Below are 21,301 nucleotides of genomic sequence, written 5' to 3' on the forward strand. Positions count from 1 at the left end.
TATGAAAGGTCCCCATATTTTCTCTCATTTTAGGGTTGAAGTATGAGGAAGTTGTATTGGCTTCAATCTGTCAGGGAAGTCCTAAATATTTCTTTGCTTACGGACATAGCTTAAGGTGCTGAGAGATGCAGTTGGCTAGGTGCACTGCCTCGGCTGTCGGGACACTCAGGGAAGCAGCGGAGAGGCAAAGCTTAGGCCTGGCGCTAGAAAGCCAGATGAGAACTGTACGAAGTGGAGTTCTCACTCAGCAGTTTAACCACTGGTGCTGTAGACTAGTGAGTTACAGCACTCAGGAAATGCCTCTGTTTCTGTCCTGTCTATAAAGACAGGAAAAAAGTCTTTGCTTTCTTAAGGAACTTAGTGATGCCCCTTCCGCTTGCAATAAGAAGTATATGCATCAAAGAAATTGATTATGAGCTTGGCTCTATATTAAAAGAGTTGAAGCCAAACCGTTGAGCCCACTGCTGCTCTCCACACCTGTGTTCATTGCTCTGATAATGAATAACAGTTGGGATAAAATATTTTTGATGAAGCAAAACAGAAGTGTTTTCCTCTGCCTCTTTTTGTGAATGTTCTTGTAAGCCTACATATAGATCACCTTCCTTTGTTGTTTATTTTCTGGCACACAAGGGAGGAAAAAAAATCCGATACTTGGTATGGGCACTCTTCAAAATTAAGACCAAGGCCTGCATTCTGATTTTAGGGCGATAACAGTAAATATCAAGTAACTGCATGAATTGAAAGAATAATTTCACATTAATAATAATATTATAGCTGAGATTGAAATTTGCCCTGTTAACTTTTAAATTACCAGCATGTGCATATTTACCTCGATTAGGAGCTTCAGATCATTCCTTCTGTTAAGCTTAATGCAAGGTCAGGGTTCTATCTGCAGTAGAAGTTTTTCCCAACCCTTTAGAAGCTGTACCGGGATCATTACGTGGCTGCCCTTGGCAAATGTCTGACTGTATTGTCAATTGCTATGTCCGGTCAGCCATACGATGAACGTTACCTGTGTTACGTGGGCCAAAATGCCACAGCAGAAGCCAAGGGCTACAGGTCTCCTGTTGAAGGAAGGAAGCTGGCTGCTCTCTGTTTGGCACAGTATCAATTTTGTATGGGTTTGTGACAGACTGTAAATATGTCTTAACGCTTGGGATCTCCTTCCTAAAAGGAGGCATAATGGAATTAGTTTGCTATAGAACAAGAGAGTGGGACAGATTGTAGCAAGTGGGAAGAATAATAAGTTGGAAAAACAGACCATTCAGGAAAAAGTGAATCCCAGTCAGGAAAAGACAGACATACCGGTCAGGCCTCTATCAAGCTGTGGGAGTTTTACGTGGTACACAGGAATGTGTTGGAGTATTTAGGAAGGGTGCTTGAGGAGATCATCAACGATCATTATCATGACAGGAAAGCCATCACCTAGCCCTGGCCCGATAAATGTCAAATAGCCCTGATGAACTCTGTAACACAATGCAAAGTGAGATAGTGGGGTACCTAGCAGAAGATTACACTGGAGGAATGAGAAAAACGTCCTGCTACTGGTCTTTTGACATTCCCGAATGTCTCCAGATGCTTGGTAATGTTGTTTCTTAGAATGAGAACTGTAGTTAGCTGGTGTGGGGACACTTTAGCTGGAGTTTTGTACGTCTTTTGGCAACTCCACAGGGTAAACAACCCAGCCATGAAAACATGCAGCAATATCCCAGCTGGACAATGCCGGGTGCTGTTGCCTTCCCATAGCATAGTGTTGGGCAATCCTACTCCTTTCAAATGCAAAACCCAAAGGTGAATTAATACAATAGTAGGTTTTGATCCTCCTAATAATAGATTTGCTCGAGAGACACTTAGCCTTTGAATCACTCTTACAGCGCACCAGATCCCCATAAGTTTTGCAGTTGCTTCTCCTTTTTGCCCCCCTCTGCCCCGGTCTCAGAATTTCAAGTGGTATCACCTCTTTCCAGATGGGGTAAGCTGAGTGCTGTGCAAAATAATAAACCACATTGTAAGATGCTGTGCTTGGTGAAGCAAGTGCTAAGGAGGAGGTGTGAATAAGGAACTGGTCTGGGTGAAGTGACTGTAGATTTTTTTCCACTTCTTCTGCAGTAGAGAGCTTTGAGACAGGTGCTGACAAAAAAAGTCCTACTGCTGAGGCCTTCCCCTTGGCTGGCAGTTTTGTGTAAGCTGGAGCTATCCCAGAGTATCGGGTTGCTTTATGCCATGAAAAGCTAGAACTCTGATCTGGAAAGAATTGGAACAGCCTGTGGAACGCTGTCAGACACACGATCGGATAGTGATTGCTAAGGAGAGGATGACCAGGTCTCAGATACCCGAGATCAGTATTGAGAAAACAAAGTTTGCAGCCATGGCAGCGGCTGTTGTCTCTTAAATGTTACCCTTTACAGGGCTTGGCATCCTTAGGTGTAACGGAGATCGTTAGTCCTTCTTGTGGTGAGCGAGCAGGGCCAAAGGAGCTGAATACCTTGCACAAATCAGGGAATGGCTTCTCCTATTGCTGCCTTTGGATGTATGCGATTGCACGTACATCTGCGGACACGTGCCTTGTGCACACTCTGTTGCCTTCTGCCACCGTGATCTCAATGTTACGATAATTCCTGCTATGAGTAAAAAGACACAGAAAAGTTGCCTGTCAGCTATAAGAAGCAACACAATTTGATTTGCTTGGCTCTGCTAGACCTAACTGAGAATAGGTTGGAAACTTTTTTTCAAAACACCTTTTATCAGAAAGCTGAATTTTCTACTAGATAGTTATTCTGTGATGAAGTGTAAGTTTTCTTTAGTAATTGAAAATATTGTAAAAATGGAAATATTTACCATCCAGGAAGAGTATTTTCCAAAGAATTACACTATTAGGACTATGAGCTGCCAAGTTCAATAAACACACACACATATATGTATTATTTTTAGATAAGGTTGTATATGCTAAGAAATTGCCTGTGAGCTAATGGTAAGTGAATTATGTTATTATTGCTTTAGGGTTTTACCCGTACTGACTAGGGCAGAACTCCAACTTTCCCTGCATATTCCAGGTTTATAGGCTTAGCTACTTGCTGCTGCAAGAGAACTACTATTGCCAACTGTTTAATTTTACCAAAGAAGTTGTAGCTATTTGACATAGAGGGCTGACAGATATAGGCTACTTGATGACACAAATGTCTTTAAAATATTTCTCAGATTCCTTTTTTCTGTGAGGCTTTTTTTGTCTTGTGCTGCAGTAAAGAATATGCTTGAAAGCATTCTGCATCGTGGCTCTGGCTAGTTTGGCAGAAATGTGTCTCTTCCCGCATGCACACAGATTGGATCTGCCAGACGACTTGGCAGCTCAATACTAATGCCCATCGAATTGCAGCCTACTATGGGAAACGTTTAAGTGTGAACATGCCGGTTATGAGTTTCTGCGCTTTCATGGGCAGCAACTTGGCGGTTTGTCTAAGGGTGTATGTGCGTGCATTTCTGTCTCTATGCCCTCAAAGACCTTTCTCTTTTACTTTTGCCCCCGAGTTCCCGCGAAAGAGACAGCCTGTGCATACTTTCACATGGTCATCGACCAAGCAACTCGGGAAGGCTCTGGTACTAACCGCTCCTCCCCTCGTTCTGTCTCTCTCCTATTCCTTTCCGACCCACATCTCCCACTTCTTCCTTCACCCAGCCCGGCGCTGGCGCCCGCTTCGTGCCGTCTCGCTCCCGCGGCCCCACCCGCAGCCCGCAGCGCCCGGCCCTCTCGGGCCCTAAAGTCCCTGGGCAGCTGTGAACGAGCCCGTGGCCCCGCCCCTTCTCCCGGCTTGTTCCACCATTGCCTCCCCAAATTCCATCTCCCCCTCTGAAGGAGTGAACGCGGAGCGGGGCGGACCTTGCAGCCGCGCCACTCGCGCCGCTTCTGTGCCTCCCGCGCCCCAGGAGAGCGGGCCGTGCCCGGCGGCGCCGGGGGCCGGGTCAGGGCCGCCAGGAGGCACAGGGAGCTCTCGAAGAGAAGGACAGGCGGCGGCGAGCGGGGAGACGATCAGGCTTCCGCCGCTGGCCGCTCCCGAGCCCCTCCGTCCTTGCCCGCGTAGCCTGCGGCCCGTGGACACCATGGCCGGCGAGATCGAGGATCTGAACAGCCGGGAGGCTCAGACCGTCTGTGACGGCCTGGGACGCTATGAGGACACGCTGCGGGGCGCCGTCCGGGACATCCATGTGGACATCCAGCTGTTCAAGCAGGGGGTAGGCCGGCAGGTGGAGGAGGTGCTGCGCCTCGCCAGCCCCCTGGCACACGCTGTCTCTGAGCTGCAGCAGGAGAACCTGCGCCTGCGGGTACAGCTGGAGCGCCTGTCTCGGCAGGTGGAGGCCCTGGGCCGGTCGGCGGGGCTGCCGCAGGACTGGGTGAACGAGGCGGCCGTGGGGCCCGGCTCGCCGGGGCAAGGTTCGGCCGACGACACATTCTCCAGTCGTGCCAAGCTAGCGGTCGCTGGCCGGAGCCAAGTAAGCGGCCTGGGAGACGGCAGGAGGGAGGGCCAAGGGCATGCATAAGAGGATACTTCACGACTGTTGCCAGACTGCGTTGGCACGGGGTAACGTTTAAGGACACGGGGTTCCTCTTCTGCGGCGCGGGGTCAGTGGTAGCTAAACTCGCACAGAGGTACTCAGTCATTCCTCCCAGTGATAAAACTTCCTGCAGTGTAACAGAACGTTGTAACGCGTGGCGCATAGAAACACCACTTAGTGGAAAGCTCATCTGGTACTGAGATGTTTTATGTAATCCTTTTTCAGTGTCTGTCTCTGCGAGAAGAGTTGAGAGTTCCTGTGCAAACCTTGATGCCAGGAGAGTACTACCGGACAGTACGCTGTGATTTGGGCACATAAAACCGGGGTACCAGAGACTTGGCTTTCACAGATGACAGCTTGTTTAGACAGCTTGTTTAGGTCCTCTTGGTTAAGCATGTCTTGAGGGGGGGTTAAGACTGTTGAAGCTTAAAAAACTGGTCTGTGGTCTATGCAGACTTGGGGTTAAAAAGTAAAAGCTTGGAAATTAAAGTCACTAGAATTGGGAATGAGCAGAGTCTGTATTGCATTCCTGCCCTCTTCATTCCTACTGACCCGTGAATGCGGACATTGGGCTTCCTACCTCTGGGTAAAAGGTGAAGCTGCCGTTTGATACATCGTAGAAACTGCCACTTTTCCCCCCATGTGAAAAAGGTAAACACCATCCATACAATTTATAGACTGCTTCCTTTCTGTTCTGCGGAGCTATCCACGCTTGCTTATATTGCAAGGAATAGGTGTAAGCTGGGTGATACGGAAGGGACAAGGGATTGTTGTTCCCCGTTCCATTTCACGGTCTAGTATACTTCCCAGTATGGAGAATCTCGCGTCAATGTTACGGTAATGTCCAGCTTTAGGTATCCGTGTCCACGTTAAAGCTCAGTATGAGCTTTTGTTTGTGTGAGTACCCTCCTGCTTTGCTCTGAGGGTTCAGGGAAGATCAATTAGGTGCTGATCGTTATTCAGTGCCCTCCCAACAATTTAGGTTGGAGAAGTTCCCAAGATAGCAGAGCTGACCAAAAGGGAATTTCAGTACTGAGAACTATGGGAGGTGCCGCTACAGCTATACACACCAAATTTGTGCAGTGAAAACATGAATTTGTGGGTCAGGTTCTGATGTGGCTGCACACAAATGGCAAAAGAGCGAGCTTTGGTTGCTGTGCCAGTCACCTGCGTTCTCTGTAATGAACACTGTTCCTTCAGTTGATTCCAGTTTCTGGTTATATGACCAAAACATTTCAAATGGAATAACATAAATGGCACTGTGTATGTTTTCAGAAACACGAATATCTATGGTAAAACTGATGATACTTTTATCTTAGTAAATACTTCTACGTAAGTGTGAGATATGAGAAGCAAATAATACTGACCTGGAAATAGCAGCAAACCAAGACGAGCTCTTTTGCTCCCAAAAAGATTTATCAGTTGAATTCCTTTTTACTGTGTGGTTGATGCAGCATTAATTAGATACTGGAGATTCTGAGCATCTTTGGTATCTGAACCATTATTTTCTAATATTGCTAGATCTTTTCATGGTAATTTAACTGGGGGGGAAAAAATGAATCCAGGGATTTCCAAGCATAGTTCAGAAGTAAGGACACAAATCTCCATTTAATTTTAATCTGGGCAGTTTCTGCTATGATGTCCTCGAAAGCTGTTATACAGTGGTCTAAAAGCTGGTTTAGGTGGAATTTTAAATGGCCATTAGCCGTTCTGATTTGGAGGTGAGTCTTCCTGTTGGTTTGATACCAGCCTTCAATTCAGCTCTCTTAACTAGACCAGAATCTTGAGAGCTGCTTCCACAAAGGTGGAAAATAGGAGATATTTGAAGAGTTAGTTTTGAAAATCTGGATCGTGGAGCCATACCTGAGCTACTGAGCACTTACAAAAGAAGAGTTTTGATATCTTTTTTTTTTTGTTGATCTGATTTTACATTTTGGCAGGAGCTTTGCAAGTTATGATATTTCCGTAGTTTTTGTGATTGAGTGTGATGCCTTTGTTAAGAGGGAGGACTAAAAGTACTTTAAGGGTGTTCTGTTTTAAAACCGTCAGAGAAGTTTCTGTCTGTTGGACAAACGGCTGCAGAGAGTCTGCCTGCAGTGGTCAAAGCTGCAGAGAGAGAGAGATAGCTGGCTATGATCACCTATGAAGGTCTAAACAAGTATTTCCCATTGGCTCCCTGGTGACCCAATGGCACCCAGCAGTTAGTCAGCCTGTGAGTAACTGCATAAGACGTGACTCAGGTGTACATAATGACCTACGTATTTCCAGTAAAGATAAGCTTAGAGAGCTGGGGTTGTTCAGCCTGGAGAAGAGAAGGCTTCAGGGAGACTTCATTGCGACCTTTGAGTACTTTAGGGGGCTTACAAAAAGGAGGGTGAGGGACTTGTTTTTGTACAGGCAGATAGCAACAGGACGAGGGGCAATGGTTTTAAACTGAAAGAGGGTGGGTTAGATTGGTTGTTAGGAAGAAACTGTTCATTCAGAGGGTGGTGAAGCACAGGTTGCCCAGGGAAGTTGTGGATGACCCATCCCTGTCAGTGTTTGAGGCCAGGATGGGCTCCCGAGCAACCCGATCTGATGCGTGGAACCCCTGTGCGTGGCAAGGGGTTGAAACAGGGTGACCTTTACTATCCCTTCTGACCCAAACCTTTCTGTGGATGTACTTCTCCTAGATAAACAGCATTTCTAGAGCCGATGACTTTTATTGTGACCCTTGTGGTAGCTGGTGGTTTTATGAAAGACACTGAATGACTGAAATCTCTCATTTGAGAGAATAGTATCATTTGTGTCTGTCATCCTTCTAGAAACTGACCTTGTTGCGGACAAAATCTTGAAGACATAACAGACATGCACCTTAGAGGTTCAGCGAGGAAATAAGTGATATTTCTTTTGTTTCTAATCTTGTGATCTGGCGCTTACTTTTTCTGAACGTGTTGAGTTTTTGCCACTGGCTTGCAATAATTGCAGCTTCCGGTTATGGATCTCCAAAGTATAACTTCTTTGCAGCAAAGAAGGAATTCCAGCAGCCCTACAACTATGGAAAGTCTTATCATCCATTACATGGAGATCTCTGAGCTACACAGAGATTAGTTCTGCAAGCAGGCTTGGATAAGGCATCTGAAATATTAGTGTTCACTTTCTTTTCTTCAACTTGACCAGTTCTTCGTGTTGTTGTCACGTGAGTTGTACAAATGAGTGCTTTTTATTATGAAGTACAGATATATGTAGTTATCACTCTGCTATTTATAATCTATGTGACCACCCCTGATAGAAGTGTTGCTAAACACATGGGTTTGTCAGAATCTTGGCATCTCCAAAGTGGATTTTGAAAGTACTTCAGCCTGACACCACTAAATGCACATCAGAATCTGATCCCACTGTTCTGTCAGCACGTGGGCCTTCTTCCCCATCCTCCAGCCTGGTATCAGTTTCTCTTTTGGCACCGTTAGCCAAACCGTAGCGGTCGGGTTTGCATGAAATAAGGTAATGCAGCACTTGTCATTGCATTAGAAAGCCAGTTCAGTGTGTAGAATGCTGCGTGACCTTTGCAATGACTATGTCGTTTGACGATTTTACTCACCCACACCTCCCCAGCTTATAAAAGTAGATTGATGTTTACAGCCTGCACAGGCATTCTTCACATTCAGGTCATAATGGCTGACATGAATGGCTAAACGGTTCTAACTGTATACCATGGGTAGATTCTAGGGAGCTGCATTAGCTATGCTTTACATTTCAGTTGTGAATATGGGCAATAATTGTTGACTGGGATCTCAATTGCGCTAAATGCAGCAATAAAAGCTCCGAAGCCCTGACTCTGCATGGTTTCTGTAACTAGTATTTGTTGTAATTCTCTCAATCCTGGCAGCTAGTGATAACTGAATGTATTCTCACACAGTACCATTTTCTTGATAAATACAAAAGTTTCAAAATAGTTGGGTTTTTTCCAGAATTTAAAACATGTGGATGCAACTACACAATCAATGAGACTTTTTGTGAACTGTGTGTTGGAGAATTTCTCACTACTAATTGTAGCTCCTGCTTCTTGGAAACTTAACTGCAGTAATCATGCATCCGTGAAGCAGTTTTCTTCTTCCTTTAGTTATGCAGCCAAAAATTGCGCAGTTTCTCGTGGTTTAATGTTCCGCTTCAACCCCCAAAAAACCCCCAGCCCAGCCAGCCAAAAAACTCAAACAAAACCCAAAAAACAAAACGGCAACTTCCCACTAAACCCACGAAAAAATTCCTGGCTGATCTTTCTGGAATTATATTGACAGACATTATGAGGAAAATTTATGCTTTTCCCAAGAAAAAAAGTTATCCTTACAGAAGTTACAGATTATAATATAATATGTAATGTGCTAGGACTGGAATTACTTTGTAATGCTTGTACAATATGTTTTCACAGTGTAATTTCTTTCTGCAGCAAATAAAAAAAAAAATGCAGAGCAGTATTCCAGGCAATCTCAATCAATTTCTCCACTGTTACACAAGGTCTTCTGTTTATCACCATCACAGTGGATGGTGATACCTTTATCTAAGAAAAGATAACACCTCCTAGGTGCTTGGGGTCTGTTAAGGACAAGTGTGTGAAGATTGATTTAAGTTATGCATTGCCAATGTTTTGTATGCAGCCTTGGCTCCTGGGGTTAGGTAATTGTTCCTTTCTTATTTTGAGGTCACTTGCATGAGGAAGATCTGTTCTTGGCAGGTGTTTCTGGATACTCTTCTCACTTTTGTTGCCGTTTGAAATTTAGTTGCCGTGTCTGTTGTCTGTTCTGACAGAGCGTAGACCTGGATGACCACCAGAAACCTGAGTTTAGAAGAGTGTTTAGTTCTTCCATCATTGAAAATGGGCATCGATCTTCATCAGCAGGTAGGAACAGGGCATGAAATGAAGCATCACTGCCTGTAAAGTACACAATCTTGTCAGTCATAGAGCAAATCTCACATTTGGGAAGGGTTAGAATTTGCTGTAGTTTCAGGATGGATATTGTCCTGTGGCACCGACACTTTATTTCATAATTTCGAGTTTAATGTTAAAACTTTGGCTTTACTGTAAAGCGTGTGCTATAGTGTTTCATAAATTAGAGGCTATTACTGCTGCATTAACTTGAGACATGAGTGATAAGGCCTGCTAATGCTGGGTGCCATTGTAGTCTTGCATCCAAAACATCTTGCAAGTCACCCCTCCGCTTCCATCATCCGTCAGCGGAGGAAGGACTTACCATCTCCAGTTTAGAGAGTCATACAGTGTTTCGTAAAACCATGAAAAGAACAAAAATGCTGCTTCCTTAACAGGGGCAGGAGATTGGGAGCGAGGGCTGCGCAGAGGGAGAGAAGCTCACTGAATGCAAATGCTAGTATATTAATGATCTATAGACATTGTTCCTGCTGAGATTCACGTAGAGTAAGTGTGATGGCTGCTAGGATCACTTGCACTAGGGTTGTTTCTGTACATAGATGGTACAATGTTTCACAGGGGATTAAGTCCAATGATTTGTAAAATGTTGCCTGGACATTGGCTTGTAACTTTGTTACAAATCTGCAAGCAAATTTTCTGCCTCTCTCCCGTTTTTTATTCAGGTCAGGCAAAAGTCACTCGTGAACTGACCTGTTTTCAGATGTCGGAATCTTCTTCCCCTGAAGCCCATGCCCCTGCAGTCACTTTACAGATGCCCCACCTTCCTGTTACTGCAGTAACCAGGACATCTGAGAAGTTTTCAGGAGAGAACATCCGTCCAACAGGAACAACTAATACATCTTCTTGCCTGCTGGGACAGGGCAAGAGCACAAATACAGTGGGAGTGAAGTCTTCCAACCAGCCAGGTAAGAGAGAAAAATAACATGCTGAAGCTGCATCCTGCTTCCTTTCTTCAACTGGTGCTGTGAATATTGTTCTGTGACCTAGTGGTAACTATGAAACCTTGCTTTTATGGCTAAATATCCCATTGTGGGACACTCCAGTTTGGAATACTGTGGGTCCTAGCTGGAGCTTTCGGCTGTAATGCCACATCCGCAGACAATTTTTGTGCCTAATGTAGTTGAGTTTTGAGTGAAGCAGATACTGCGGCATACTTACTGAATTCAGTAAGTTACCGAATCTCTTAAACGTGCCCAGCTCTTTTAATGAAATTTGTAGACATTTTTAGTGCTTTGAGACTGGAGGCCCTGTGAGAAGTTAGGCAGCTATTTGGCTAACAGGTTCCAATAGTCATCTGGAGGAAGGAATGACTGACAGCAGTCTGACACATATACACACATCAGTAATTGCAGAATCTTAGTTAAATTGAAATTGAGTTAAAAAAAAAAATTTCACATTGAAGCCATTCATCCTTGGCTGTGACACTTACAAATTGGACTTTATATATGGGTCAGAAATTATAGCAGGATACCAGATGGGATTGCTAGCAAGAGATATGGATTATCGGCAGATGATTCTTTCAATTTTTATCCTACTAAAGCTGAGAATGTAGCAAACACTTCCTTTGTCTTTTTTTGTGCTGATAAAGTGAAGGACTGGAATTCAATTACAATGAAAACAATGGATTCATCTGCCACTGGAGGTGACTGTTCCTATCTGCATGCCCTTATGCAACAAAAATTGAGAGTGATTCCATGCCCTTTAGGGGTTCAGACCTGAGCATGTAGTTTTCATTTTTAAGTACATGGTAATATCAATATTGCTAAGAAGTGTATATAGACTCATGGAATCATGAACCTTTGTTCTACTCCATCACATTCTCAATCAGCTCAAAGTGAGGGGTACTTACTGTTATTTGCACAGTGATGTACGTGTGTACTGTTAGGCAATCTCTGCAGCGGAAACCATAGATGTCAGAAAAGTTCGAGAAATCAGTTGCTGGTTTATGCAGCAAGTTTTGGCTTTAGGATGTTAAAACTGGGCAAGACAGCTCCATTCTTCTGCAATTATAGAGCATAGCTGGAGTCCAGAGCTGAACCCTAAAAGGCAAAGCACAAAAGATAGAACCTCAGGGGTGGAGGGAGGAAGCTGCAAAGTTGGTTTTAAGCCACATTTGCAACTTCGAGTCTGTTCTACTTTACAAACTAAAATATCTTCCTGGTAGAAATTAGGGTTAACCCTAAACTCCCCAGGGCTTGTCTGCTAGAATGACTTTTGTGGGAGCACCACTTTATTCCTTTAACTGAAATGTCAGTGGCAGTGTGCCCTCCTCTGAGGTATGCGCAAGGGCCTGAAGTGATCTGACCTTCTGAGTGCAGTTTTATCAAAGACATCCTCTGAGTCCTTTCTGGTACGCTTACACTACCCTCGCTGCAGTGCAATAATTGTACAGAGGAATTGAACTGCTGGGGAAAATCCTTCCCCAGCTTTTAGCTCATATGGAAGTTGGGGGCCTGCCGCTTTACAGTGTGGTGGCTAAAAATCAATGCGTGTCTATCCATCACAAAGCACATGAGGAAAATTTCTGCGCTAATGCATCTTTTCTGTTTTTGTATAGAGAATGCTACTTCTGTCACAAAGTCTGTCTCAACTGTGAACTACGGGCTGCGTAGTGGAGCCAAAACTGGAGAAAGGTATGCATTTTTGATGACATTTTGTTAGGCCATTGTGATCAATATAGTCTCAAGGGACAGGTGTTCTGCTGACTTGGAAAACGGGTGAGTCACAGATGCTGTTTTCTAAGCATTGAATGTATAATTGTATATTGATCAACTTGCCCCATAATCTCTTACATTAGCGTAGGTAGTTCATTTAATGAATGCGCTATGTCCACCGACGTGTAAATGGGCATAGTACTCTTAACCACACTTCTACTTTTAGGGAATAACCGATCAATGACTACTGGAATAATCACACTATCTGTACTAAAACCATCCCTAGTGATGTACTGTATGTAGTGATTTTCATTCAACACATCAGTGCTTATATACATATCCTGGATGTTCTCAGGTGTAATGTACCAGGTTACTTATTGATTGTACTTCCCATAGGAAGTCAGTAAATAGTAAATATCATGCTATATGTCTAGTTTGAGGACAATTCATTCCTCCTACACTCCCTGCACAATTAGCTCTTTTGTTCCTCTGGTTCCTATATCGAGGCCATATCCTGGCTAATCCTCACACCTTTCTTTTCATGAGACTTCTAGTAGGCTGTACATCGACATCACACCTGTGATTACAGCTTTGGATAGCCTTAGCACGTTTGGCTCTTTTTTGCAGGGAGACTTCTTTAGGCTGTCCCGCCAGTGCACCGAAGAACAAATGAGTCACTGGTGCTATATTTTAAGCCCCTTAAAGGTGGTGAGCTTTCCTCTGGGCCAAGTGAAACAGAGATGAGAAAGGACAAAATTTTATAGAGCAGTTTCAAGTAGACCTAACTGTGGATTTCCACATGGTTTTAGTCTTAATTGCTAAGACTTTCAGTGCCTGATAGTGGTGGATTTTTGTTAGGAGGAGGAAGTTGTCAAGTCCTTTGAAAACAGTTTTTAAAAATACTCATCTGTGTTGAAATTAGTACTATGGGCTTATTTTTGGAAACCAGCATATGATTACCATCAAATATCTTTAGTTTGGCTAGCCTAGAGTTTAATTTGTAGATAAATGCCTTGCTGAGGACTACTATACATTCTTCATTAACTCAGAGTTGCAGTTGCTTAGTAGAGGATTACATGGTATGACAATTACTCCTGGCATATCCAGACATCCTCAGCATGCAAAATATCCATCAAGAAAAGAATTCGAGAGAAGAAAGTTTAAATCTCTTAAATTAGGCTTGTATCTGCCTTGAAAACAATCCCAAATTAGGCATTATGTTTCTTCCCAGGTAGTTCCAACATCGGCGCTTCAGTGTTTGTGTCACGATACACTGAGCACCCTATAGAACTTGGTGTCATACCTGACCTCCCTCTGTACCAGAAATTAATGTGTGACACTGATGTCATTGTTCTTTGCCTGTTTCCCATCTCTGTGATAGGGAATATCTCCAAATGCAATGTTTGGCTTCCTTCATTTATGCTTATGAAGCGCTATATGGCTCAAACACAAATTAGAATATAATCCTATATTTCTCAGTCAAATTAACAGCTTGCAGTCAATAAAGCAATGCTGACAGAAGCTCAGAATTCTGTGCACTGTAGGTAAAAAAAAAAATCAAAAGTACTTCCTGAATTACTCGTCAAGTTTCATTTTAAAAATGTCACAGCCTCCAGGAACCCTGAAGCTGGAAGTCAAAGGGATTTAGTGCTCCTGTGTGGCCACAACCTTTTTTACTAGTCCTTTTTTCTTGAAGGTTTTTAATTGTTGCTCTGCTCAGTGCTACAAAGTGCTTGTGGCTTATCAAGCTGTCTTATTTGTAACAGCACCTTAGGGGCTTCTATAATTAAGTGCTGTTGTGTGTCAATAATAATTTTACTTTCGTTAAAATTGCTTTTGGCTCATGCCGGTCCTCTTGAAATGCATCTTTTGGAAGTTTTAGCGATAGCTTTACGCTTGTCACAGTGACAAGTGACACTTCTCACTGCAGAGAGTTACTTTTTTGTTTAGCACATGCTTTTCATGTTATGTTTCTCCAGTGCCATTGACAGTTACAGTGATGTGACCCCCAGCTCCCACTCGCCTCCTCCCACAGTACATCGCCAAGTTGAACGGAGGCGAGAATTGGTGCGGTCTCAGACGCTCCCGCGGACTTCAGAAACGCAGGCCAGGAAAGCACTGTTAGAGAAACTTGAACGTGAAGATGGAAAGTACGTCACTTGTCTCCAGAACTGTTTGTTAATTGGAAACTATTTTGTCTGGGCAAAAGTGCATAGATGTTCCTTACAAGTAGGTTTAAGTTTTTCTAGAACTTACTTTAATCTAGCCTCTGTTAATTTTCCAGAGGAAAAGGAGAATCCAGAGCTAAGCTGAAGAGGTCGCTGAGTTTTGGGGTTGCCAGCGCTAGCAGCATCAAGCAAATTCTGTTAGACTGGTGTCGCTCAAAAACCATAGGATACAAGGTGAAGATATGCTAGTGCTTTCATCTTTCTCCTTTTTTTTCATAAGAATTTGCCAAATTCCATGCTCAAAAGGTGAATGTAAAATATGTTAGAGAATGAGTTAACTTCCTCAAGGTCATCAATTTTTCTGTGGGTAACACAAACATGGTTTGCGTAGGCACGGAGTATTTTCTGTGGGCTTTGGATCAGGGACCTTGACCATGTGTCTGCTTTGCATCTGGGTATTTCGGGCAAAAAGCTTTTATTGCTGAGTGTGTGCCATTTTTTTCCCAGAATGTCAACAATGAAATGGATATACAAAGATGGGAAGGAAAAAATAAAGCCTGTGCTCTTGCTGGTGGGAAAGAAGGATAGAAAACTGCACTGAACAAAAGCAGCTGCTGTTATTTGTTCCCCTGTGCTGCATTAACATGTGTATTTTTTTCATCATGACAGCACATTGATCTCCAGAACTTCTCCTCAAGCTGGAATGATGGGATGGCATTCTGCGCTCTTGTGCATTCTTTCTTTCCCGAAGCTTTTGATTATAATAAGCTTGACCCGGCTAATCGCAAGCAGAACTTTGAGCTGGCCTTTACAACAGCTGAGTGAGTACATAAGCTCTTTGTGAAGTGCTTCCAGTTCAAGTCTCATGCACCTGAGCAGCAGTGAAGAGTTCAATTATTATTCTTTTCGACTCTGTATTGATGCCTTGAGAAGCTACCTAGAACAGAGGCTAGACAGGGTTAAAGGAGTAAAGTAGGTGTTTATTAAAAAGGCCTTCAAAGGATACACCTTGGGCAGTATGAGAGCCTGGCCGAGGCTACACCCAGGATGGACGATGGATTGATTACACATTTAAGTTTTGGTCCATTTACATGTTTGGGTTAATTGTCCAATGACAGCTTCAGGTTATGAAGTCCCATCCTCCCAGTTTGCTCTCCACAATTCACTGTTGTTTATACTTCTTGGGCCTGAAGCTGCAATGGTGTCCTTGGTTCTTGGGCTGGAAAAGGATTGGTTTGTCTAACTAAACTGTGAGGAGAACTGTTAATTCTTTACGTGAAGTTCAGAGTTATATACTTAATACATTACAGAATCTGGATAATATGAATCAGCTAGCTGTGCTGATAAAATTGATTTTTGCCCTTGTGATTTTTCATCTTAAGCTTCTACAGATCTGTTCCTTTCTGCTGGTTCTGAGCACATCTCGAAGATATGGGGGTGGTGGAGAACAAACAATTCACGGCCACATGGGACTTCGTCAGCACATCTCATCTCTTCCTGAGTTTTTCCATTCTTTTGGAACTCCCTATATATTAACCAAAACCTGAGATGTGGACAGAGTAGTGTGAGATTGGGCTATATGCTACAGATATAAGGAATATGAATGATAGTGAAAAAAAGCATCACCCCCTCCAGGGCTGTAGATCAGATCCCAATATAAAGCAAGAGAGAGAAAGAAAAGGAATGTTTCATGGTCAAAAATATAACAATGTCCAGCCTGACACTGCTCAATTCATTGTGAAATGAAATGCTGCCGATAAACCTCAGGATTTCTTAAATGTTTCAATGATGCTCAAATCAGAGCATCAAATGACTCTTGGAGGCAGTTACGTAACTCTTGATTTGCTGTATCTGTTTTATTGTTAATACAGGAAAATGGCTCACTGTGACCGTCTGATAGAAGTGGAAGATATGATGGTGATGGGTCACAAACCAGATCCCATGTGTGTCTTCACCTATGTCCAGTCTCTGTACAGTCATCTACGACGATTTGAATAAAACCATCAAGACCTCTGCAGCCAGAAGGGTCAAGTACAGAATGCTAATGGGAAGAGTGACATTTTGCAAATGGAACATAGTATTATTTCTTGCTTTTTACTGTCCCGTTGCTTACATTCAGCTGTGTGCCTGGCTGACTCAAGTATTGCTGAGCAGTGCCCTGAAGTGTTGATCACATCACCATGTCAGTAATACAGAAATAGGTTTGAAAAGACACAAAGACATTGGCAAAGGCAAATACTGTAATTTTGGTGCTAATAGTAGATTGGATTTTTATGTTTAAAGATCACAGGAAGCAAATTTGTTTCTCCTGTCTCTGTCAGGCTGGGGACAATATTATGCACTGATTCTGCTATGAAGGTGTTCCATCTTAAAATGCAGTTAAAACTCCATAAGATAGCACCTTTAGTTTCACATCTTTGTAGAGCATAGTACAAAAGAAATAGCAGATGGACAAGGAAAATTCTGTTTAGCAAATTATAACCTAGAGTACTCAACCACTAGGGCAATAATGCCTCTCCTCCGACTCTACCCTTCCAAGTGGGTTGTGTGCTTGAGACTGTGGGCACTGAGGTTGTGTGGGTTATGTGCACTGAGATTGTGTGCTTGAATGGTTTAGGATTGCAGGAAAGGTAGGAGCTAGTAAGGTACAAAGTCCTTTGGACAGTTGTAATAGAAACAAGCCTGTAATGTACTTTTACCTGGACTCAGGGGGAGAGCAGCTTTTCAGTGTGGACAGGAGTGAATTCTTTACAACTTGTTAATACAGATGCTGATTTTGAGGTAGATGAACAATACAAAAAAAAATGTGGGAGTTTTGAAATAGTTTCAAAAGCTTTGCACTAGTTTCAGTTTTCAGATTAACTGGAATAAAAAAAGCCTAAAATTATTTCTTCCCTAAGAGACAAGGTCATAGAAAGTAAAAGCCACAAGTCCTCTGCTCATGCTAGAGAATGGTTTTTAACCTGCCCTTGTGCTTTTTGTAGATATTTAGAAAGATTACTTTGGTTCTGTATTGATGCTCATTTATAACAAAATATGTCAAGCATTCTTCAGATTTATTGCATCTTTTTAGAGAATGATGTGACAGATAAGTAAGCAAAATTGGTGAAAACAACACGGGGCTTTTACTTAAAAGATTTTTTGTTCCAGTCATGATTCTGCGTGGTCTGAATTTCAGTTTAAAAAGTACATAAGTTCAATTGCATTTGAAATATGATTTTAGTTCAGTCTAGTCAAGTTTACTTAAGAAACCTTATTGAAGGAACCGCTTTGTTAGCATAAAAGTGCAATTGCCTTCAGTTTTTTCTTTGTCTTGAATGACTATAATTCTCAGGAGTAAGCGTGCACCTGTAGTTCTACCAAACGTGCCATAAGGATAAACACATTGTACTTCTGTTTTGGAGGAGTTTGGATTAAGCGTGATGAGAAGTCTGTCCAAATCTGGCACACGCAATACACCTATTTACATTCTTACAGTAGAATGCTTTTTATTGAGTAGCAGAGCCAAGTTCCATCTTAACTACCACAAGAGGGACAATACTGACATAATCCATCGCGTTTCTTCACAGTCCAAGGTCACAGATGACTTTACTGTCTGATATGAGTGCTGAAGACACAGGTAAGTGCTTGGCCAATTTAGGCCTTATAGCACATAATTATATAAAGGAAGTTTTAGGCTGTAAAATTACTGCCAATTCACCTGGGTGAATCTACATCCTTTCTGTATTTTAGCTTGTTTTTGCAGCTACCCACAATGTATTTGTACAGGTTTTCTTAAATATTCCCACTTCAGAAAGGTGATGGTAAAGATACCTGGGACTTACCAACCACCTGTTTGCAGGGAAGTGGAAGACTATAAGCTGAGTTGATCTATTGATGGTTTGTGTGTAAGAGTCAGGAAGATAGTGCTATGACACACTTTTAGAAAAACTTACAGCTTTGTGCATTAAGAGGTCTGCTCTATATGAATACCATCAACTATTTGATGGTATGATTAAATTGAAATTCAAGTATATAATGTATGCCCCAAATTGATTTTTCAGTATTTTTATTAAAAAAAAAAATGCAGAGCATGTGTGTATATATGACAGTGTGTTTAGCATGAATGATAAAAGAACAATCTATTAAGTTGGCATAGTATATATTTTACACAAATGGATTGTTTCTTAACTTTTCTAAATGTTTCTGTATTATATCTAACAGTATATCTATGGTTTATTGACAACTTCATCCTACTTTGAAAGTTAATTGGTTTGTTCTGTGCAATATTTTCAAGATTATGTCATCATCTACTTTTTAAGACTATGCTTCCCACAGCAGGAAGGTCCTTCTCTTTTAAAGTGTAATGACTGGATGAATGTCTTTCATCACTTCTCCCTTTGTGTGATATTTCCAATAAAGCGTTTAATCTAAACGTATGCTCAAACCCATGCGAACTCTTTTATATGTATTTTAAATATATGTAATTATGTATAAAGCTATCCCAAAGGTTCAGCCTGGTACCATTGATTTAAACCTGTCCTGGCTTACAGAGGTAGTGTTAAAGCGTCCAAAATAGAAGATGGGATTGCTTTGTGTTAAATGCATTTAAAAGCCATTTTCGGTTATGCTAAAATACATCTATGTCTACAAAAAGCTCAGAGGAGTTAACATAGAACCACAGAATATTCTAAGCTGGAAGGGACCCACAAGGATCATCATGTTTAACTCTTCAGTGAATGGCCCATATGGGGATCAAACTCACAACCTTGCTGCAGTTATAGCACCATGCTTGAACTTACTGAGGTACTAATAGTTTGGGCTGGAATGGATTGAGCACCGTGGTGGCGATCTAGTCCAATTCCCCCTTGCAATAAGCAGGGGTGTCCAACCCAAACCATTCAATGATTCTATGATTTCAGCTTTATCAGATTGCTCAGAGCCAAGCCCAAAGCTGACCTGGAATTTTTCCAGGGATGGGGACCTCTCTGGGCCACCTGTGCCAGTATTTTCCACCCTCATTGTAAAAAAACTTCTTCCTTATATCTAGTCTAAATCAACCTTTAGTTTTAAACTGTTAACCCTTGTCCTGTCACTATAGGCCCTACTGAAAAGTTTGTCCCCATCTTTCTTAGAAGCCTCTCTTAAGTACTGAAAAGCTGCAGGAAGCTCTCCCCTGAACTTTCTGCAGGCAGAACAGCTCCAGCCTTCTCAGCTTTTCTTCATAGATTATTTTGGACATTAGTCGAACACCAGAGTTCAGACCCATTACATTAGTCTGCTTTGCAATATTAGCAACATTAAAAGAAAGCAGTTAATGATGCTGCAGTATAAGCTCAACCTAGACAACTCTCCTACTTCACCACACACCAGAGATTGAGTCTCTGACGAATAAGGCTATCCACGGTATTTTTCATGCACCCAATAAGGAACATGGCACCATTACTTAAGTTAGATCTAGTCTCGTTAATGCTGGTTGGTTAGACTCCTCACAGAAACCGTGGGACTTTTCCAGACTGAGGACTTGGCCATTTCACAAATAGTGAAGCGGTTTTCTACGTGCTGAGCCGCTCCTCTGTAAAATCCTTTTTAAAGGCATTACAGTGGAATGTGGTACGCGCGCTGGTGTTAGCTTACCCCTGTTGCTGTGCAGAAGAGGGCTTTTTTTCATCCAGCCGTGCCCCGGCGCTCACACGCGGTGCGGGAAGGCGCTGCCGGTGTCCGCCGCTCCTCCCCGGGGCCGCGCGTCCGTTACCGCGGGGGCGCGCGCGGGGGGAGGCGCGCGGTGGGACCGTCGGGCGCGCGCAGCCCCGGTGGAGCCGTTCCTGCCCCTCCAGGCCGGTAGAGAAAACCACCTGAGGTAAAACGAAACCTTTCTTTAGTTAAACGATTCATATGGCGGGAATCGGTTGTAAATTACATATTAACAGTTTAAAAGCAATTCGTCTTTTAAGGTAGCTGACATTGATGAACGGATTTGTGGTTCGTAGCTTTAATTTGTGACAGCGTTGCTACAGTCTGAGGCAGGACAGCATGGGATACTGGGTTTTCAGAACAAAAGGGCATGAAGTCCCACTGGTCCCACAACAATGTGGAGAACTATCCCTGGGGGGGCGGTACTCAGCTTTCGAGGTGATTAAGCACGTTTTCAGAAACATGACATTCTCTCTGCTCTGGGGTGGGTTTTTTTATGGTGTTTTTTGTTTGGTTAGGTTTTTTTGTTTGTTTTTGTTTTGGTTTGGTTTTGTGTTTGTTTGTTGTTGTTGTTGGTTTTTTTTTTTTTACCAATGTTACTTCTTTATAATTTTGTGATCTTTTAAAACATTGTCTGGTTTCTCTCTGAGAAACTGATCTGATCTAAACTATAGAAGAGCTAGATGGAGAGGACACAACTGTATCATCTGATGTCAAGCTCTTGATCTCCTTCATCTGCTTTGGCTCCCACCATATTTTCTCCCAGGAAAGGATATTGTTGACACAAAGATGGAGCATACTACTAAGGATATTTTATGACTGACATTTTAGATAGCTAGATACTTAACAAACCTCTCATTTGCTTGCATGGTCTTTATGCATTTCTACAACAAATCAATTCAGAATTACTGTCCACAGGTCTGGGAACTATCAAAAAATAATGTCCAGAAAACACATGGTTTTATCCCAGATAAATCTTAACAGGAAGTGGGTGGAAAGAAGAACCAAGAAATGACCTGTGTGTGCTATGCCTCCTCCCTGGCCCTACAGCACCAGGCTGCTCGCAGTGGTAGCAACTGTAGTTCCCACAGCAGCCAGTTTGTTTGCCTTCGGTGCAGTTCGAGCCACCTCCTGCAATATTTAGTCGCACATTTAAAAATACACTGTTCTGCTGCTGCCGCCGAGGAGATTGAGACTGAAAGACCCTTCCTAGGGAAGGAGAACTGAGGACGTGGCACTTTGCCAAGGCTCTGAACTTCAGAGCACTTCAGTCGAGGGGCAAGATCAGTCGAGAGGTGTGTGAGAGAGAAGTTAAGGGTAGCTGTGCTGAATGG

General features: G+C 42.8%; 1 protein-coding gene and 1 long non-coding RNA gene across 3 annotated transcripts; one reads left to right on the forward strand and one right to left on the reverse strand.

Moving 5' to 3' along the window:
- Nucleotides 1-3,674: 3,674 nt before the first annotated feature.
- SMTNL2 (smoothelin like 2) lies at nt 3,675-18,720 on the forward strand. Of its 2 annotated transcripts, none has more exons than XM_083874935.1 (8): nt 3,675-4,485; nt 9,334-9,424; nt 10,135-10,377; nt 12,030-12,105; nt 14,106-14,276; nt 14,411-14,528; nt 14,964-15,115; nt 16,166-18,720. In XM_083874935.1, the coding sequence occupies exons 1-8, from the start codon at nt 4,096-4,098 to the stop codon at nt 16,290-16,292; spliced, it is 1,368 nt and encodes a 455-aa protein (XP_083731061.1). In that variant the 5' UTR covers nt 3,675-4,095; the 3' UTR covers nt 16,293-18,720. The 2 variants fall into 2 exon arrangements, with proteins under 2 accessions (XP_083731061.1, XP_083731062.1); XM_083874936.1 differs by having other exon boundaries at nt 3,679-4,227.
- On the reverse strand, nt 10,212-20,004 carry LOC310917007. Its single transcript, XR_014591381.1, has 3 exons — nt 19,911-20,004; nt 11,322-11,511; nt 10,212-10,322 (listed from the first exon to the last, which is right to left on the reverse strand). It is a non-coding gene; the product is annotated as an uncharacterized lncRNA (long non-coding RNA).
- Between the last annotated feature and the right edge of the window lie 1,297 nt (nt 20,005-21,301).

The sequence above is a fragment of the Zosterops lateralis genome (assembly GCF_965231275.1).
Source record: "Zosterops lateralis genome assembly, chromosome: 19".
NCBI classification, from domain to species: domain Eukaryota; kingdom Metazoa; phylum Chordata; class Aves; order Passeriformes; family Zosteropidae; genus Zosterops; species Zosterops lateralis.

Bases quoted from the DNA above. Each gene is read 5' to 3' on its own strand.
- SMTNL2 (XM_083874935.1), top strand. From the start codon at position 4,096: ATGGCCGGCGAGATCGAGGATCTGAACAGCCGGGAGGCTCAGACCGTC. The intron at 4,486-9,333 runs GTAAGCGGCCTG...CTGTTCTGACAG, and splicing joins CGGTCGCTGGCCGGAGCCAA to AGCGTAGACCTGGATGACCA. The intron at 14,277-14,410 runs GTACGTCACTTG...TTAATTTTCCAG, and splicing joins CTTGAACGTGAAGATGGAAA to AGGAAAAGGAGAATCCAGAG.